A 12421-nucleotide genomic window follows, 5' to 3' on the forward strand; every position below is an offset into this window, starting at 1 on the left:
CATCATGCAAAGTTTGGGTTTAGAGTTAGTTTTACATAAGAGATAGTTATTATAGAAAGTTGTTTAATGTACTCCTTTGAGAAAGTATGTGGTTGTAGGAAGTGTTTACAGTGGGTCTATTTCAAAGGACTGAAATTTCAAAACACTGAACCTCTGATCATCGAAGACCAGATGATCGAAGTTCTGAAATATTGGAACCTTACAAATAACAAATCTAAAACGAGAAAACTTCTCATTTCACATTTTTGCAGAGGGGAAGCCTCCCTGCAACCTCCAAGTGGGGGGCTGCACCCCATGCTACTTAAATATATCAATTCCAACATCGCACTACAGTGAAGAGAATGGTAAAGTTCGAGTTCTGCACTGTACAGTGATCACCATTCACAGGGTTCGATATTTCAAAACTTTGATTATCTGGTCTTCACAGACCAGTGATTCAATGTTCTGAAATTCTGATCCTTTGAAAGGGACCCATTTACAATATGTCTGCATGCATAGTGCAACAATGGTGGAAAAAAACTGTTTGAATTATAGGGGAGGTAAGGGACAGTATCAAATGTCTTACCAAAATGAAGGTAGATTACATTCATCAATGGCTTGAATCCTGTTGTAAAAACTGAGTACACTAGCATTGCAGGAGCAAATAGCTAGAAAACCATGCACTAATACATTGTTATTATTCTTTAATATGAAGTTAGAAAATACAGTTGCATTCAAAGGTTTTGCATATAGTACTGTTGAGACTAAATGGTCTGTAGTTAATAGTGCTGAAATGGTCTCCTTTATGGACTGGGACCACTGTGGTTTAATTGTAATTAAATGGCACATATCCTGAGAGCACCTGTGTTGGAATGAATAAGCAAAGTAAAAGATAACAACATCCAATATTTTATTCAGCAAATTCCCATTTAATCTGTCGGGTACAGATACTTCATTAGGTTAAACCTTGTTCAATGCCTTTAACACTGTCTCTTCAGATATTACAGTTTGTGACTGGGTAACATACCTACCTCAGTCAGTGTACTAGTTAGGTAAACTGAATGCTTAAAAATATTGTTAACAATGCTTTCTGAAATGTATTAATCATCTGTAATATCAATACTAAATGTCTACAGTAGCATGTGGGATTAGTGGCCTAAATTACCTAATTTCAGGATGTTGGTACAGTTACAAGGCTTATAGTTGTTCATTTCCTTGTCCAAATAACATTAAGAATACTGAGTCATCTAGTGGTGTCTGTAACAACTTGTATGTATCCAGGTTTTGTGAAAACAAACTACACTGAATGCACCAATATCTTAAAGATTAGTGAAAACGTAGACCACAATGGTCCAATGCCACTAATAATATTAGTGAAAACAAACTACGCTGTTTCAGTACCACTTAAACATTACCAAAAACATACAAAACATCAGTTTAAAGCCATATTCTCCTATATCTACAATATAGATCCAAAAATCTCAGAGGCTAAAGCAAAAAAAATCCATACGGATCAGTGTTCTACCCTTGTAAACAAAACAAACACTAATACAATTCTAAAATTATACTGAAATCAATTTGCTAACCTATAATGTACTTGTGAAACAAGGGGTCCCTAAAATATCATGGCAGTACCACAGGTCACAGCTCATTGTGTCAATGACAAGATGCATCATAATGTCTCCATGTCACAAGGGACTTACCACTGTTCCTAACTACTTGCAAGACCAAGTATATTTAACAGGCTGGTGCCAGGGAAAATTAAGTTATGTCTTACCATAACCTTCCATATGTGTTGTCAATCTTTACTAATCCTTAACTGTGGGCTTGGTTCCTAGTCTCGGAACTGACTTGGCTGTTTACTTCAGCTCATGCCTTCCAAACTCTCAAGCTAGGCTCTACCCACAATGCTCCTTCTCAAAATTACCTCGGATTAAGTTTGCCCAACATAGTGGCAGACAGAAAATCAGAAATGATACTACTACTAATAACAGTAGTAATAATAATAGACACAATAATCTGAGACCAGATATGTGTCCCTAATATGAAGCCAGCCATGGAAAATTTGGTCCACTAAGAGTTTCAGGTTGGGGGAAGGAGTGGGGAATGTCAAGGATTAGTGAAGATCAACAACACAGATGGAACATTATGGCAAGACATAACTTCTTTATCTGATGTTGTCAATCTTCACTCAGTCCTTGACTGTGGGACAGAGTCCCCAGCTACTTTAGTCTTGGGAGATCTCATGGAAGAATATTACTAAGCACCATTGAAGCAAATGATCCCTGTCCCCTAGAGACCTGATCCAATTTGTAATGAGTGCTAAAGGTATGTGGAGAAGACCAAGTAGCCGTTGCACAAATATCATCTAAGGATGCTCTGGCATGAAAAACTGCAGAAGTTGCCATTGCTCTAGTTGAATGTGCTTTAACTGGGCTTGGAAGTTGGAGCCCTTTCAACTGACAAATAAAAGTAATACTGTCTCTAACCATTTTGCCAAGGCAACCTTTGAAACTGGATTACCTAAAGATAGAGAAGAAAATGCAAAAAATAATTGGTCAGATTTTCTGAAATCCTTTGTTCTGTGAAGGTAAAAACATAGTTGTCTGTGGCAGAAAACTGGCAATTAAAGTGTCTGATTTATATTAGCTTCTGAAACTACCTTTGGCAAAAAGGATGGATTGGTCCTGACGGCAACTCTATCCTTCTGGAATATTAAGTACGGAGGTATGCAGGATAAGGCCTGAAGTTCAGATACTCTTCTGGCAGATGTAATAGCCAGTGAAAATAATGTTTTCCAAGATAAAAGCTTTAAGTTACAAGTCACTGATGGTTCAAAGGGAAATGAAGTAAATGACTGTAGGACTATTGTTAGATCCCAAGGAGGAATTGGTTCTTAAAATGGAGGTCTTAACATCAGGAGTCCCTTTAAAAATGCTTTGTAAAGTTTGTCTCACATTAAAGATGAGCCATCAAATCCCATATGAAATTTAAAAATTGCCTCTAGATGAACTTTAATTGTTGATGTAGAGGAACCAGATTGGTCGAGGTTGGCTAGGAAATCCAAAACCTTATTAACTGAGCTCGAATAAGGGTCAAGCTTGTTGTTAAGGGCCCAGTTTGCAAATTTTTCCCATTTACTTTGATAAAGTTTCCTAGTCGAGGGTTTGTGATGAGCCACAATAATTTGTCGGACAGGAGAGGATAGGGAAGTATGCCTGGCAATCATGGGAATTGGAGAAGTCTCTCAGTGAGCTTGAGATGTTGGAGATTCGGATTAACTATGCCTTCCAGATGAGACAGCAGATCTGGAGCTGGGTCCAGAATCCCTGGTTTCTGAAAAAGGTGAGGCCAGAGAAAGGGAAACCAAACCTGTCAAGGCCAGAAAGGAGCAATGAAGATTACTGAGTTCTCTGTCCTCTTGGTCTCCTTTAGAAATTGCGATATCAAGGGAGTTGGAGGAAAGGCATAGAGAAGACTGGGGGACAATCGTGAAGGAGAGCATCTCTGGGTGACTCCCCCAGTAGGGGAATTAGGGCAAAGTAACTTCTGCACTTGTTGTTCAAATGTGAGGAAAAAAGATTGCAGGAAGGTTGGGCCTAGTGATGAAAAATCTTGTTCGTCACTACAGGATTGAGAGACCACTCTTGAGCATGAGAGTAGTTCTGCTCAGCTTGTCCCTTATCACGTTAGTGCTCCCTGGAATGTGCATCACTGTGAGAAAGCAGTTGGAAGAAATCGCCCAGTGCCAAATTCTGAGGCGTCTCGAGTAAGATTTGGTTCCCCCTTGCTTGTTGATATACCAAACTACTGACATGTTCTCCATTTGAATTGCTACTGTTCTCAGAGGAAGGACATCCTGGAATGGTTGCAATGCTAAGAAAACTGCCCTCATCTCCAGAAAATTGATGTGCAAGTTGGCCTCTAGCTGGGACCACATGCCTTGGAATGCACCCCCCCCTGTCTGGGAAGCATCTGTAATCACTATGGTATGGGGTTGTGGAAGAATGAATAGTCGCCCTAAGAGAATCTGGCTGGAATGGAGCCACCATGAAAGATCCTGTTTGCAGCGACTGGTAATCACAATTAGGTAAGACAGTGATTGATGAATCAGAGACCACTTGGAGGCAAGTAACTATTGCAAGATTCTCATGTGATATCTTGCTAAGGGGACAAGAGTTATTGCTGCTGCCACTGAGCCTAATGCTTTTAGGACTAATTCTGCTGGAGCTCTGTCATTTCTTAGAATTTGACAGACTTGGAATCTGATGCATTGTAGTCTTTCTGGATGAAGAGAAGCAATTCCTGTGACTGTGTCTAAGCAGGTTTTGATGAAGTCTAACTGCTGAGAAGGTTGTAAGCTTGACTTTTCAAAATTTATTGTTATGTCTAGAGATGTACAGAGGTGGACTGTAATTTCTTGCCTATTCTAACTGACGCCTGGTGGTAGCAGTAAGGAGTCAGTCATTGAGGTATGAAAAAACTCGAAAGCCCTGCAGTCTGAAATGAGCTGCAACCATTGCCATGCATTTGGTTAACACCTAGGGGGTTGTGGTGAGTCCAAAGGGCAGTGCTCTGAATTGGAAATAACTGGCTCTCAGCTGGAAACACAGAAACCTCCTGGAGCATTTGTCCATTTCTACATGATAATATGCATCCTGGAGGTCTACAAAGCACATCCAGTTGCCTTTTTCCATAAATGGAAGTACCAACTGTACCTAGACCATCTGGAATTTGGTTTGCTGAACTGCCTTGTTGAACTGGCTGAGATCCAAGATGGGTCTCCAGTCCCCTGTATATTGGGCACTAAAAAGAACCTTGAGTAAAAACTGCATCCTGTTTGGTCTGGTGGAACTTTTTCGATGACTCATTTGTCTAACAGATTTTGCATTTCTATGACTGCTGCTTACCTAGAACTGGGTGGAACATCCGGGAGTTCTTTCTGGGTTATTGGGGGTAATGATAGTGGAATTTTGTAATCTCTGGATATTATCCCCTGCACCCATTTGTTCGTAGTTAATATTTGCCAGGCAGATTGGTGAAGAGAAAGTCGTCCCCTGACTGTCTCCAGAGGAGGGCAATTGGGCCCCTGTTCAGGGGTGCTGATAGGAAGTACCAGAGAAAGATTCTCTGGATCCCTGATTTTGCGGTCCATTTCTGCCTCCTGGGCAACATCTTCCATTACTTCTCTCTCTGCCCCAGAAAAAGTCTTTGCCATGTGAATCCTGGAAAGGCCCTTTGGATTTTTTAAACCATAGTCTCCCACTTCTCAGGTTCCTAGAGTAAGGCCACTGAGGAGTGGAGAAACATATGCCTATGGCAGAAAAGGTCTTGCCATCTTTTTCACATCTGGCTAAAGTGTCTTTTAACTTGGGACCATAAAAGGGTAGATCCATCAAACGGAGTGTTGATGAATGATGCTTTAAATGGCTCTGCAAAGTCACACAAGCGCATCCAGGAGTGACTTCTAATGGCGATGCCTGAGCCCGCTGCTCTAGTCATCCTTTCAGCTGCATGAGCAAACAGCCTCATGGACGAGTTAGAAATTGCATCAAGGGTTGCTAGCTGAGAGGTAACTTTGTCCTATAGCCCTTCAGCCACTGCTTCTGAGAGGGCATCCAAGATCTCCTTGATTAGATCCCTCTGTAATCTTGTAACATGTGCCATATAATTCAAGGACCTAAGAGTGAAGGTTGTTGAAACATAAATGTGCTTCCCAAACCTATCCAAAGTCCTAGACTCCTTGTTAGGAGGATGGATAGTCAGACTTTCCTAAGCAATTTCCTTCTTTGTGGCTGCTGCTATTACCATGGCATCAAAAAGGAAAAAACTAAGGGTAATGCTGCTCAATGCCAGAAGTCTCAATCTCAAGATGCACGCACTCAAGGCCCTTCTCAGTATGGAGAACATCGATGTCTGTGCTGTGACAGAAACCTGGTTCAAGGCTCCTGAGAGCACCCCAGCACTATCAGGTTTCACCTCATATCATGCGTTCCGGCCCCAAAATCCGGACAACACCAAAAAAGGAGGGGGGGTGTCCATATTCATAAAGGACACCCATACCTCAAGGTTGGTGGCAATGCACGATGCATCGGAGACCATCCAGGTGCAATTAACCATAGGCAAGACTGCTCTGCAATTTGTAGCATGTTACAGGCCACCCTCTCAAACTCAGGAACCTCACATGGCCTTCCTGAAAACACTGGAGGGGATAAATGTATCTCCAAACACCATCATACTAGGTGACTTCAACTACCCTAATATAGACTGGGAACACTACTCAAGCCCAAACACTCTAGCCCAAAGGTTCCTGGAGTTCATAAACTCAAATGCCATGGAACAACTAGTCACCATCCCCACAAGAGGAGAAAACATACTTGATCTCATCATCACAAACATGGGATCACAATGTTCAACACCGGAAGTATACCCCTCACTGGTGAGATCAGATCATAAACTAATCTCGCTGCAGGTCCTCATCCCGCCCCCACCTGAAATAAAAAAGACCACAGTGAAAAACTTCTCAAAAGCCGACTTCACACTTCTAAAAACTAGTGTGGTCTCCTTTAAGGCCCCTGAGCCAGTGGTAAACATTATTCAAACCGATGAATCACTTACAAATGCCTTCTACCAGCACCTACAGGACTGCATGGATCAGGCAATCCCAAACAAAACTAAGACTCTTTGTACCAAAGGCAAGCGTCCAGTCTGGTGGACCCCAGCCATAAACAAGCTATACAACAAAAGGAGGAAGCTACTACAAGATAGAGCAAAATCCTTGAAAGGTAAGACACCTTTGATCATTATAAGTAAAAAACTAAGAGCTCTCATAAAATCATCCAAGGCAAATTTTGAGAGAAAAATCGCCAAGGACACAAAAGACAATCATAAGGCCTTCTTTAGCTATGTTAGAAACCTAGGAGGAAACTCCCAGATATGCTCAAAATTAGTTCAAAATGATGTGAAGATTACTGAACCTACACACATTGCCAACATACGGGCTGATAGGTTCAGTGCAAACTCCCAAAAAGGAGAGATATCTATACCAGAGGATTGTAGCCCCCCAAACATCTCCAACGCCCAGGTGAGAACTGCTCTCTCCAAGGCAAAAAACACAGCATCCATAGGACCGGATGGTGTCGCCGGCTGTGTGCTCCACGAACTCAATGAGGAATTAAACCCGCAGTTAGGACAGCTGTTTAATCTTAGCATCACCTCAGGATACGTACCCAAGGAGTGGCGCATGGCGACTGTGGTCCCACTTCACAAGGGTGGTGCCTCCACCGACCCTGGAAATTACTGTCCCATTAGCTTGACAAGCCTTATCTGCAAAGCCATGGAGAGGATCATAATGGAACTCATAAATAAAGACATAGGGAACTTGCAGACTTTGGATCCAACCCAGTTTGGCTTTGTCAAAGGCAGATCATGCCTTTTAAACTTGGTTGACTTTTTCGAAACAGTCACCAAGGCCATTGATGAGGGAAAGGCAGTCCATACAGCCTACCTCGACCTGGCAAAGGCCTTCGACACAATACCCCACTCAGGTATCATCGAAAAACTCATCAGGTTGAATGTAAACCCATACATCACAAGATGGGTTGCAAACTGGCTAAGTGACAGAACCCACAGGGTCAGAGTTGCTGGAGCCATGTCAGACTCTAAGCCTGTCACAAGTGGTGTCCCACAGGGCTCAGTCCTGGGTCCACTCTTGTTCTGCATCTACTTTTCTGAAGTACAAGCAAACACAGGAGGGTTATGGCTGACAAAGTTTGCTGATGACTGCAAACTGGGCGCCATAGTCGAAAACACTTCTGACACAGATATCCTTCAGAAGGGCCTCACAGAAACGGATAACTGGTGCCAGAGCCATGGCCTAAAGTTAAACGCCAAGAAATGCATAGTCATACCCTTCGGGAAAAACAAGGTTACCCCTAGCTACCATATAGGTGGCAATCCACTGAGCACAGAAGAAGTCATCAGGGACCTGGGGACCCAGGTTGACACTAGCCTTCGTTTGACACTCATGTTGCTAAAGTAGTCAGGAAAACCTTCTACATTGCCCACCTGATCATGAAGGGATTCACATCTAGATCAAGGGAGGTCATCGTCCCCCTGTACTCATCACTCATTAGACCTATGATTGAGTACAATGCCCCATTCGGAATGTATCTGACCCGACACCTGCAGCAGCTGGAAAGGCCCCAAAAGTTCCTCACCAAAAGGATAAAGGGTCTCAAAATATGTCTTATGCTGCCCGACTGAAAGAACTCCAGCTCTATTCAGTCTCATACCGCTTGCTCAGAGGTGACCTGTGCCTGACATATAAGGCCATGTCAAACCCAGATTTGATGAATATGCTTCACCTCAAAAAATCTAGATCCCTCAGAACCACAAGGGCGGGAGACTTAAACCTTGACACGGTTATTAATAGAACGTGCTGGAGGGACAGATTCATCACCCAGAGACTCCCTATGCTGTGGAACAAAATCCCGGTACATGTGAGGCAGAGCACCTCGCTGGCCTTGTTCAAGAGGAATCTTGACCAACTGATGGGAGATCGTAGAATATACCCCAGGGATTACTTCAGTGTCACTGCTTGACAGAGGCACAGCAAAATAATAGGCATAGTTTTATTCAAACTAAAGGGGTGGCGAAAGCCACATAACTATGGGCTAGGCTTATAAATGCCCTTGGGCAGATAGCCTAGTATGAACCTATAATGGGTATGCCTTTGGACCAGTGTAGTTTATCCTTAGAGGCTGATAGGATATGATCAGGTCTCTTGGGGATTGGCTAGATGGAGTCAGGCATCTTCCATGCCCACTAAGCGATCAAGTTAAGATCATCTGTGGGTTAAGAGATCCGAGAAATAGAGGGTTGAGCATGAAAAGCATCCAGGTATACAGACTCTTCCGAGGAAGGCTGGATGGAAGACCAGCCACCCCTTTGTTTCAGGATTTCTAGGGTGTCCCCAAAGGAAACATCATCAGGGGGTGACCTGGGGAAGCCTTCCCCTTCATCAAAATCGGCATCTTCAGTGAAAGACTCCTCTGGGGAGTCTAAGTGCTTCCTCTTGCACTTCTTCTCCACAGGTACTTCCTCAGGGGAATGATCCGGGGAAGTGTCCAAACAGGAAACCACCAAAGTGGGTGTTTCCTGGGACTTTTGTGCCCTCTGTCCTCGGGATGAGAGGGATGGCAGCTCAGTTTGAGGAGATGTAGAAACTTGTCCCAAAAGGGATGGCAAAGACTACGAGTCCCCAAGGGTGAAAGCCTTCTCCATGATCCGGAAGGTCAGCCCCCCATAGAGGAATGGGAGCCCAGAACTGAAATAGCCTCCTTCAGAACCAGGGTCACACCCCGCACCAAGGAGGTGATCCTCAAAACAGAAGCTTGGGTCGATTCTATGAAGGCCGAAGCACTGAGGAATATGGACAGCTCTGAAGTTAAGGAAACCAAACCATGTACATTGGACTCAGCTGGATAGTCTGGACCTCGGGAGGCTTCTGATGCTGAATGCCCACAGGAGCTCAAGGCAGCTGTCAGTACCGGAGAAGAGGATTCTACCGGAAATGAGACAGTTGACACCGGGAGTGTCGGAACCGAGGGTTCCAATGACTCAATAGGAGTTGGAGGAGGAGGAATGGGTGGTGTTGTAGACAGGCTGATTTCAATGCCAGAGAGGCTAGGAACCAAGGACAATCCCCTCGCCATCAGGAGCTGATCCACCAGTCTCATAATTTTGGCTTCCAAGAAACTCTTAGTGGATCGAATCAAGGCAGTCGAAGGAGACCTTAGGGGTTTCACTTCAAGGAATGGGCTTGGTGGCCTGTCCTTAAAAAAGTCAATAATTGGTGAATATTTTTCTTCTTGGGAACAAAGGCAGCTTTGACTGTTCCAGCACCGAAATCTCTGTGGGTGCTGAGGGTGCTGAGGAAGTCATGTCAGTTCTGATAATTTTGTAGGTGCCAAGTCAGTTATACCTTTCCATGCAGAAGAACACTTTGGCACTGAAGGCATTCTAGAAACCTTCTTGGATAGTTCTGAGGTACTTAGAAGCAAAGAAGGTCTTTTCTTACTAGTGGAAGAAGAGGAGGATGACGAAGTGCTGGCTTCAGTTCTAGACCCAGAAATGGCCTCTTCAAAATAAGATTTCAGAAGTCCCTTAAGTATTAATTTGTGCTTATGTTCAATAAGTATACAGGTAGAAAAAATGTGACAAATTGAGCAGCTTTCTTGTAACTGGACTTTCCCCAAACAATAAACAGAAAGTGTATGCCCATCAGAATTAGGCATTTTACCCTGGCATTTCTGACACCTTTTAAATCCGGAGATGCCTTTAGAGGATTTAACTGGAGAAACTTGTTTTTCAGCCATAATGTAAACAGTCTCACACATGCAGTTTGGCAGAAAAAGATATAGAAACAGTTTTTTTTTAAGATAAGAAAGAAGGTAGGAAATACCAACAATGGCAAGTATAATATACCTTAAAAAGGTAAGAGATGTACCAACAATGGTACTTGAAGAAACTACCAATGGTAGTATAGAAAACTGGAAAAATACACAGACACGCTAAGGAGACGCTAAAAGAAGAGGAGCAGGTAGACAGTAAGAGAGCTATTAGGAAGAGAAATAGAGAAATATCCAAAAAGAGATTTTAAATAGGAAAAAACTTACTTAACAATAAGCCAAGGCTCGGGAGAAGCTTGGACGTATCTGACAGATGAAGCAGCAAACGAGATCTGAGGTAATTTTGAGAGGAGCATAATGGGAAGAGCCTAGCTCGAGAGTTTGGAAGGTGCAAGCTGAAGTAAATGGCTGAGTTGGTTCTGAGGCTCGGAACTGAGCTCACAGTCAAGGACTGAGTGAAGATTGACAACATCAGATGAATCATTTTAACAGCACAATTAACATATAAACAAGTCTGTAGATAAAAATAAAAATAAATTTCAACCAATTAAAACAGATAAATGCAGTCCAGGTTTAGGCTCCAGTCAGAAATGTTCTTAACCTATACAGAGTCCTCAAATAGCCACACCAGATGTTTCAGTTCAACAAACCGTTGTAGCACCAAAAGATGCACTTGCAGTTCACTGCGCTAAAAACACAGAAATACTACAGTGATGTTTCCCATTACATTTATATACATGGACAATTCATTAGGCAGCTAACTTCAGAGTAACACCTTCGCCAGGGCATATATTGCTTTATAGTCAAGCAGGTTGGATATGGAACCAGGTAGATAAAATGCTTTGACATACAGTTCACTATGGGCAAAAGGAACAAATGGCAGGACTCATGAAGCAGATGCCTCTCACCTATTTTGTGTAGCAGCTTGGTGAGTTTTGCAATGTCATTCTTCAAGGAGCTCTTCATACTCCTTACTGCATTACTGGCTGTACTCATGTCTGCTGTCACCTATAAAACACATTAAACACATCTGTCTGAAATGCACATATTCATCCACAGCATACTGTACTCATGTACATGTGAAACACACAAAAAAACAAAGCATTTTATTTTTTATATATTTGGCATGCACATATTCATGCATAGCATATAAACTGTATCTGATCCTGGACCCTAAAATAGTAAAGACGTAAAGAAGTGAAACAGCAACTGCTATTTCTGTTTAAGAAACTTTCCCATCTGATATGTCAGTTCTTTGCTTCATTGATATTTACATTTCCAGAAGAACAGTATTCTCCTTTTTCAGTGTTGAGTTGCTAGTCTTTGCTATCTCTGTGATTAATGGCTTAAACAGAGGAGGAAGGGGAAGTTGCATGCTGGGTAAACTTTATTACCATAGAGAAGAAGATGGAAAATGCCAAAGATACCTTACAATAACTTTCAGATAACACAAGGATGGCACCTCCTCCTGCTTTTATAAAAAAGTAAAACATTGCAGATGCTTGGCTCAAGTATGGATCCCAAAATGGTGCCTTCTGTGTGTTCATGGTGGCTTACTAGACTTCAAAAACCCAGTATATGAGGGAAATGGATGCAGTATATTGGTTAGAACACTAACCTAAACACTTGATGGAACAGGAAATGTTCAAACTAACTGTAGAAATCTCTTGTTTCCAGACTTTGCATCCCCACCTCACTGCACAGCCACCATAACACATACTCCATGCAACCAGTTGCTTCATTTGTTTTTCCTATAAAAGCAACAGTCAGACCCAATTGTTTCCTGCAAAGGGTGAGAGTCCATACAGTCCTTCCTCAGAGCAACAGCCTCAGCAATCTATTTCTGCCCCCAATAAATGAGAAATGAGAGTCAGATGTTAGGGGAGTAAGGCTGGTCATGATTATGTAGCCCCCCCCCCCCCTCATCCTGACAATTAACCCCTCTCCATGGTGGCCAATGTCTTCAGTAAACATCACTGCTCTTGGAAATCCCATGTTCTTTCTCACACATGTGCATCCTTTCCTGGCTT

At 42.7% G+C, this 12421-nt stretch overlaps 1 protein-coding gene across 2 annotated transcripts in view; it reads right to left on the reverse strand.

Moving 5' to 3' along the window:
- Positions 1-12421, reverse strand: part of LAMC3 (laminin subunit gamma 3) — a 4228426-nt gene that overhangs the window by 61711 nt on the left and 4154294 nt on the right. For both annotated transcript variants that reach the window (XM_044058389.1, XM_044058388.1), the window contains one exon: positions 11300-11399. In XM_044058389.1, the coding sequence (XP_043914324.1) occupies positions 11300-11399 (100 nt within the window). The remainder of the gene's footprint in view (positions 1-11299; positions 11400-12421) is intronic.

The sequence above is a fragment of the Protopterus annectens genome, chromosome 16.part0 (assembly GCF_019279795.1).
Source record: "Protopterus annectens isolate FY-2018-M chromosome 16.part0, PAN1.0, whole genome shotgun sequence".
Lineage (NCBI taxonomy): Eukaryota > Metazoa > Chordata > Ceratodontiformes > Protopteridae > Protopterus > Protopterus annectens.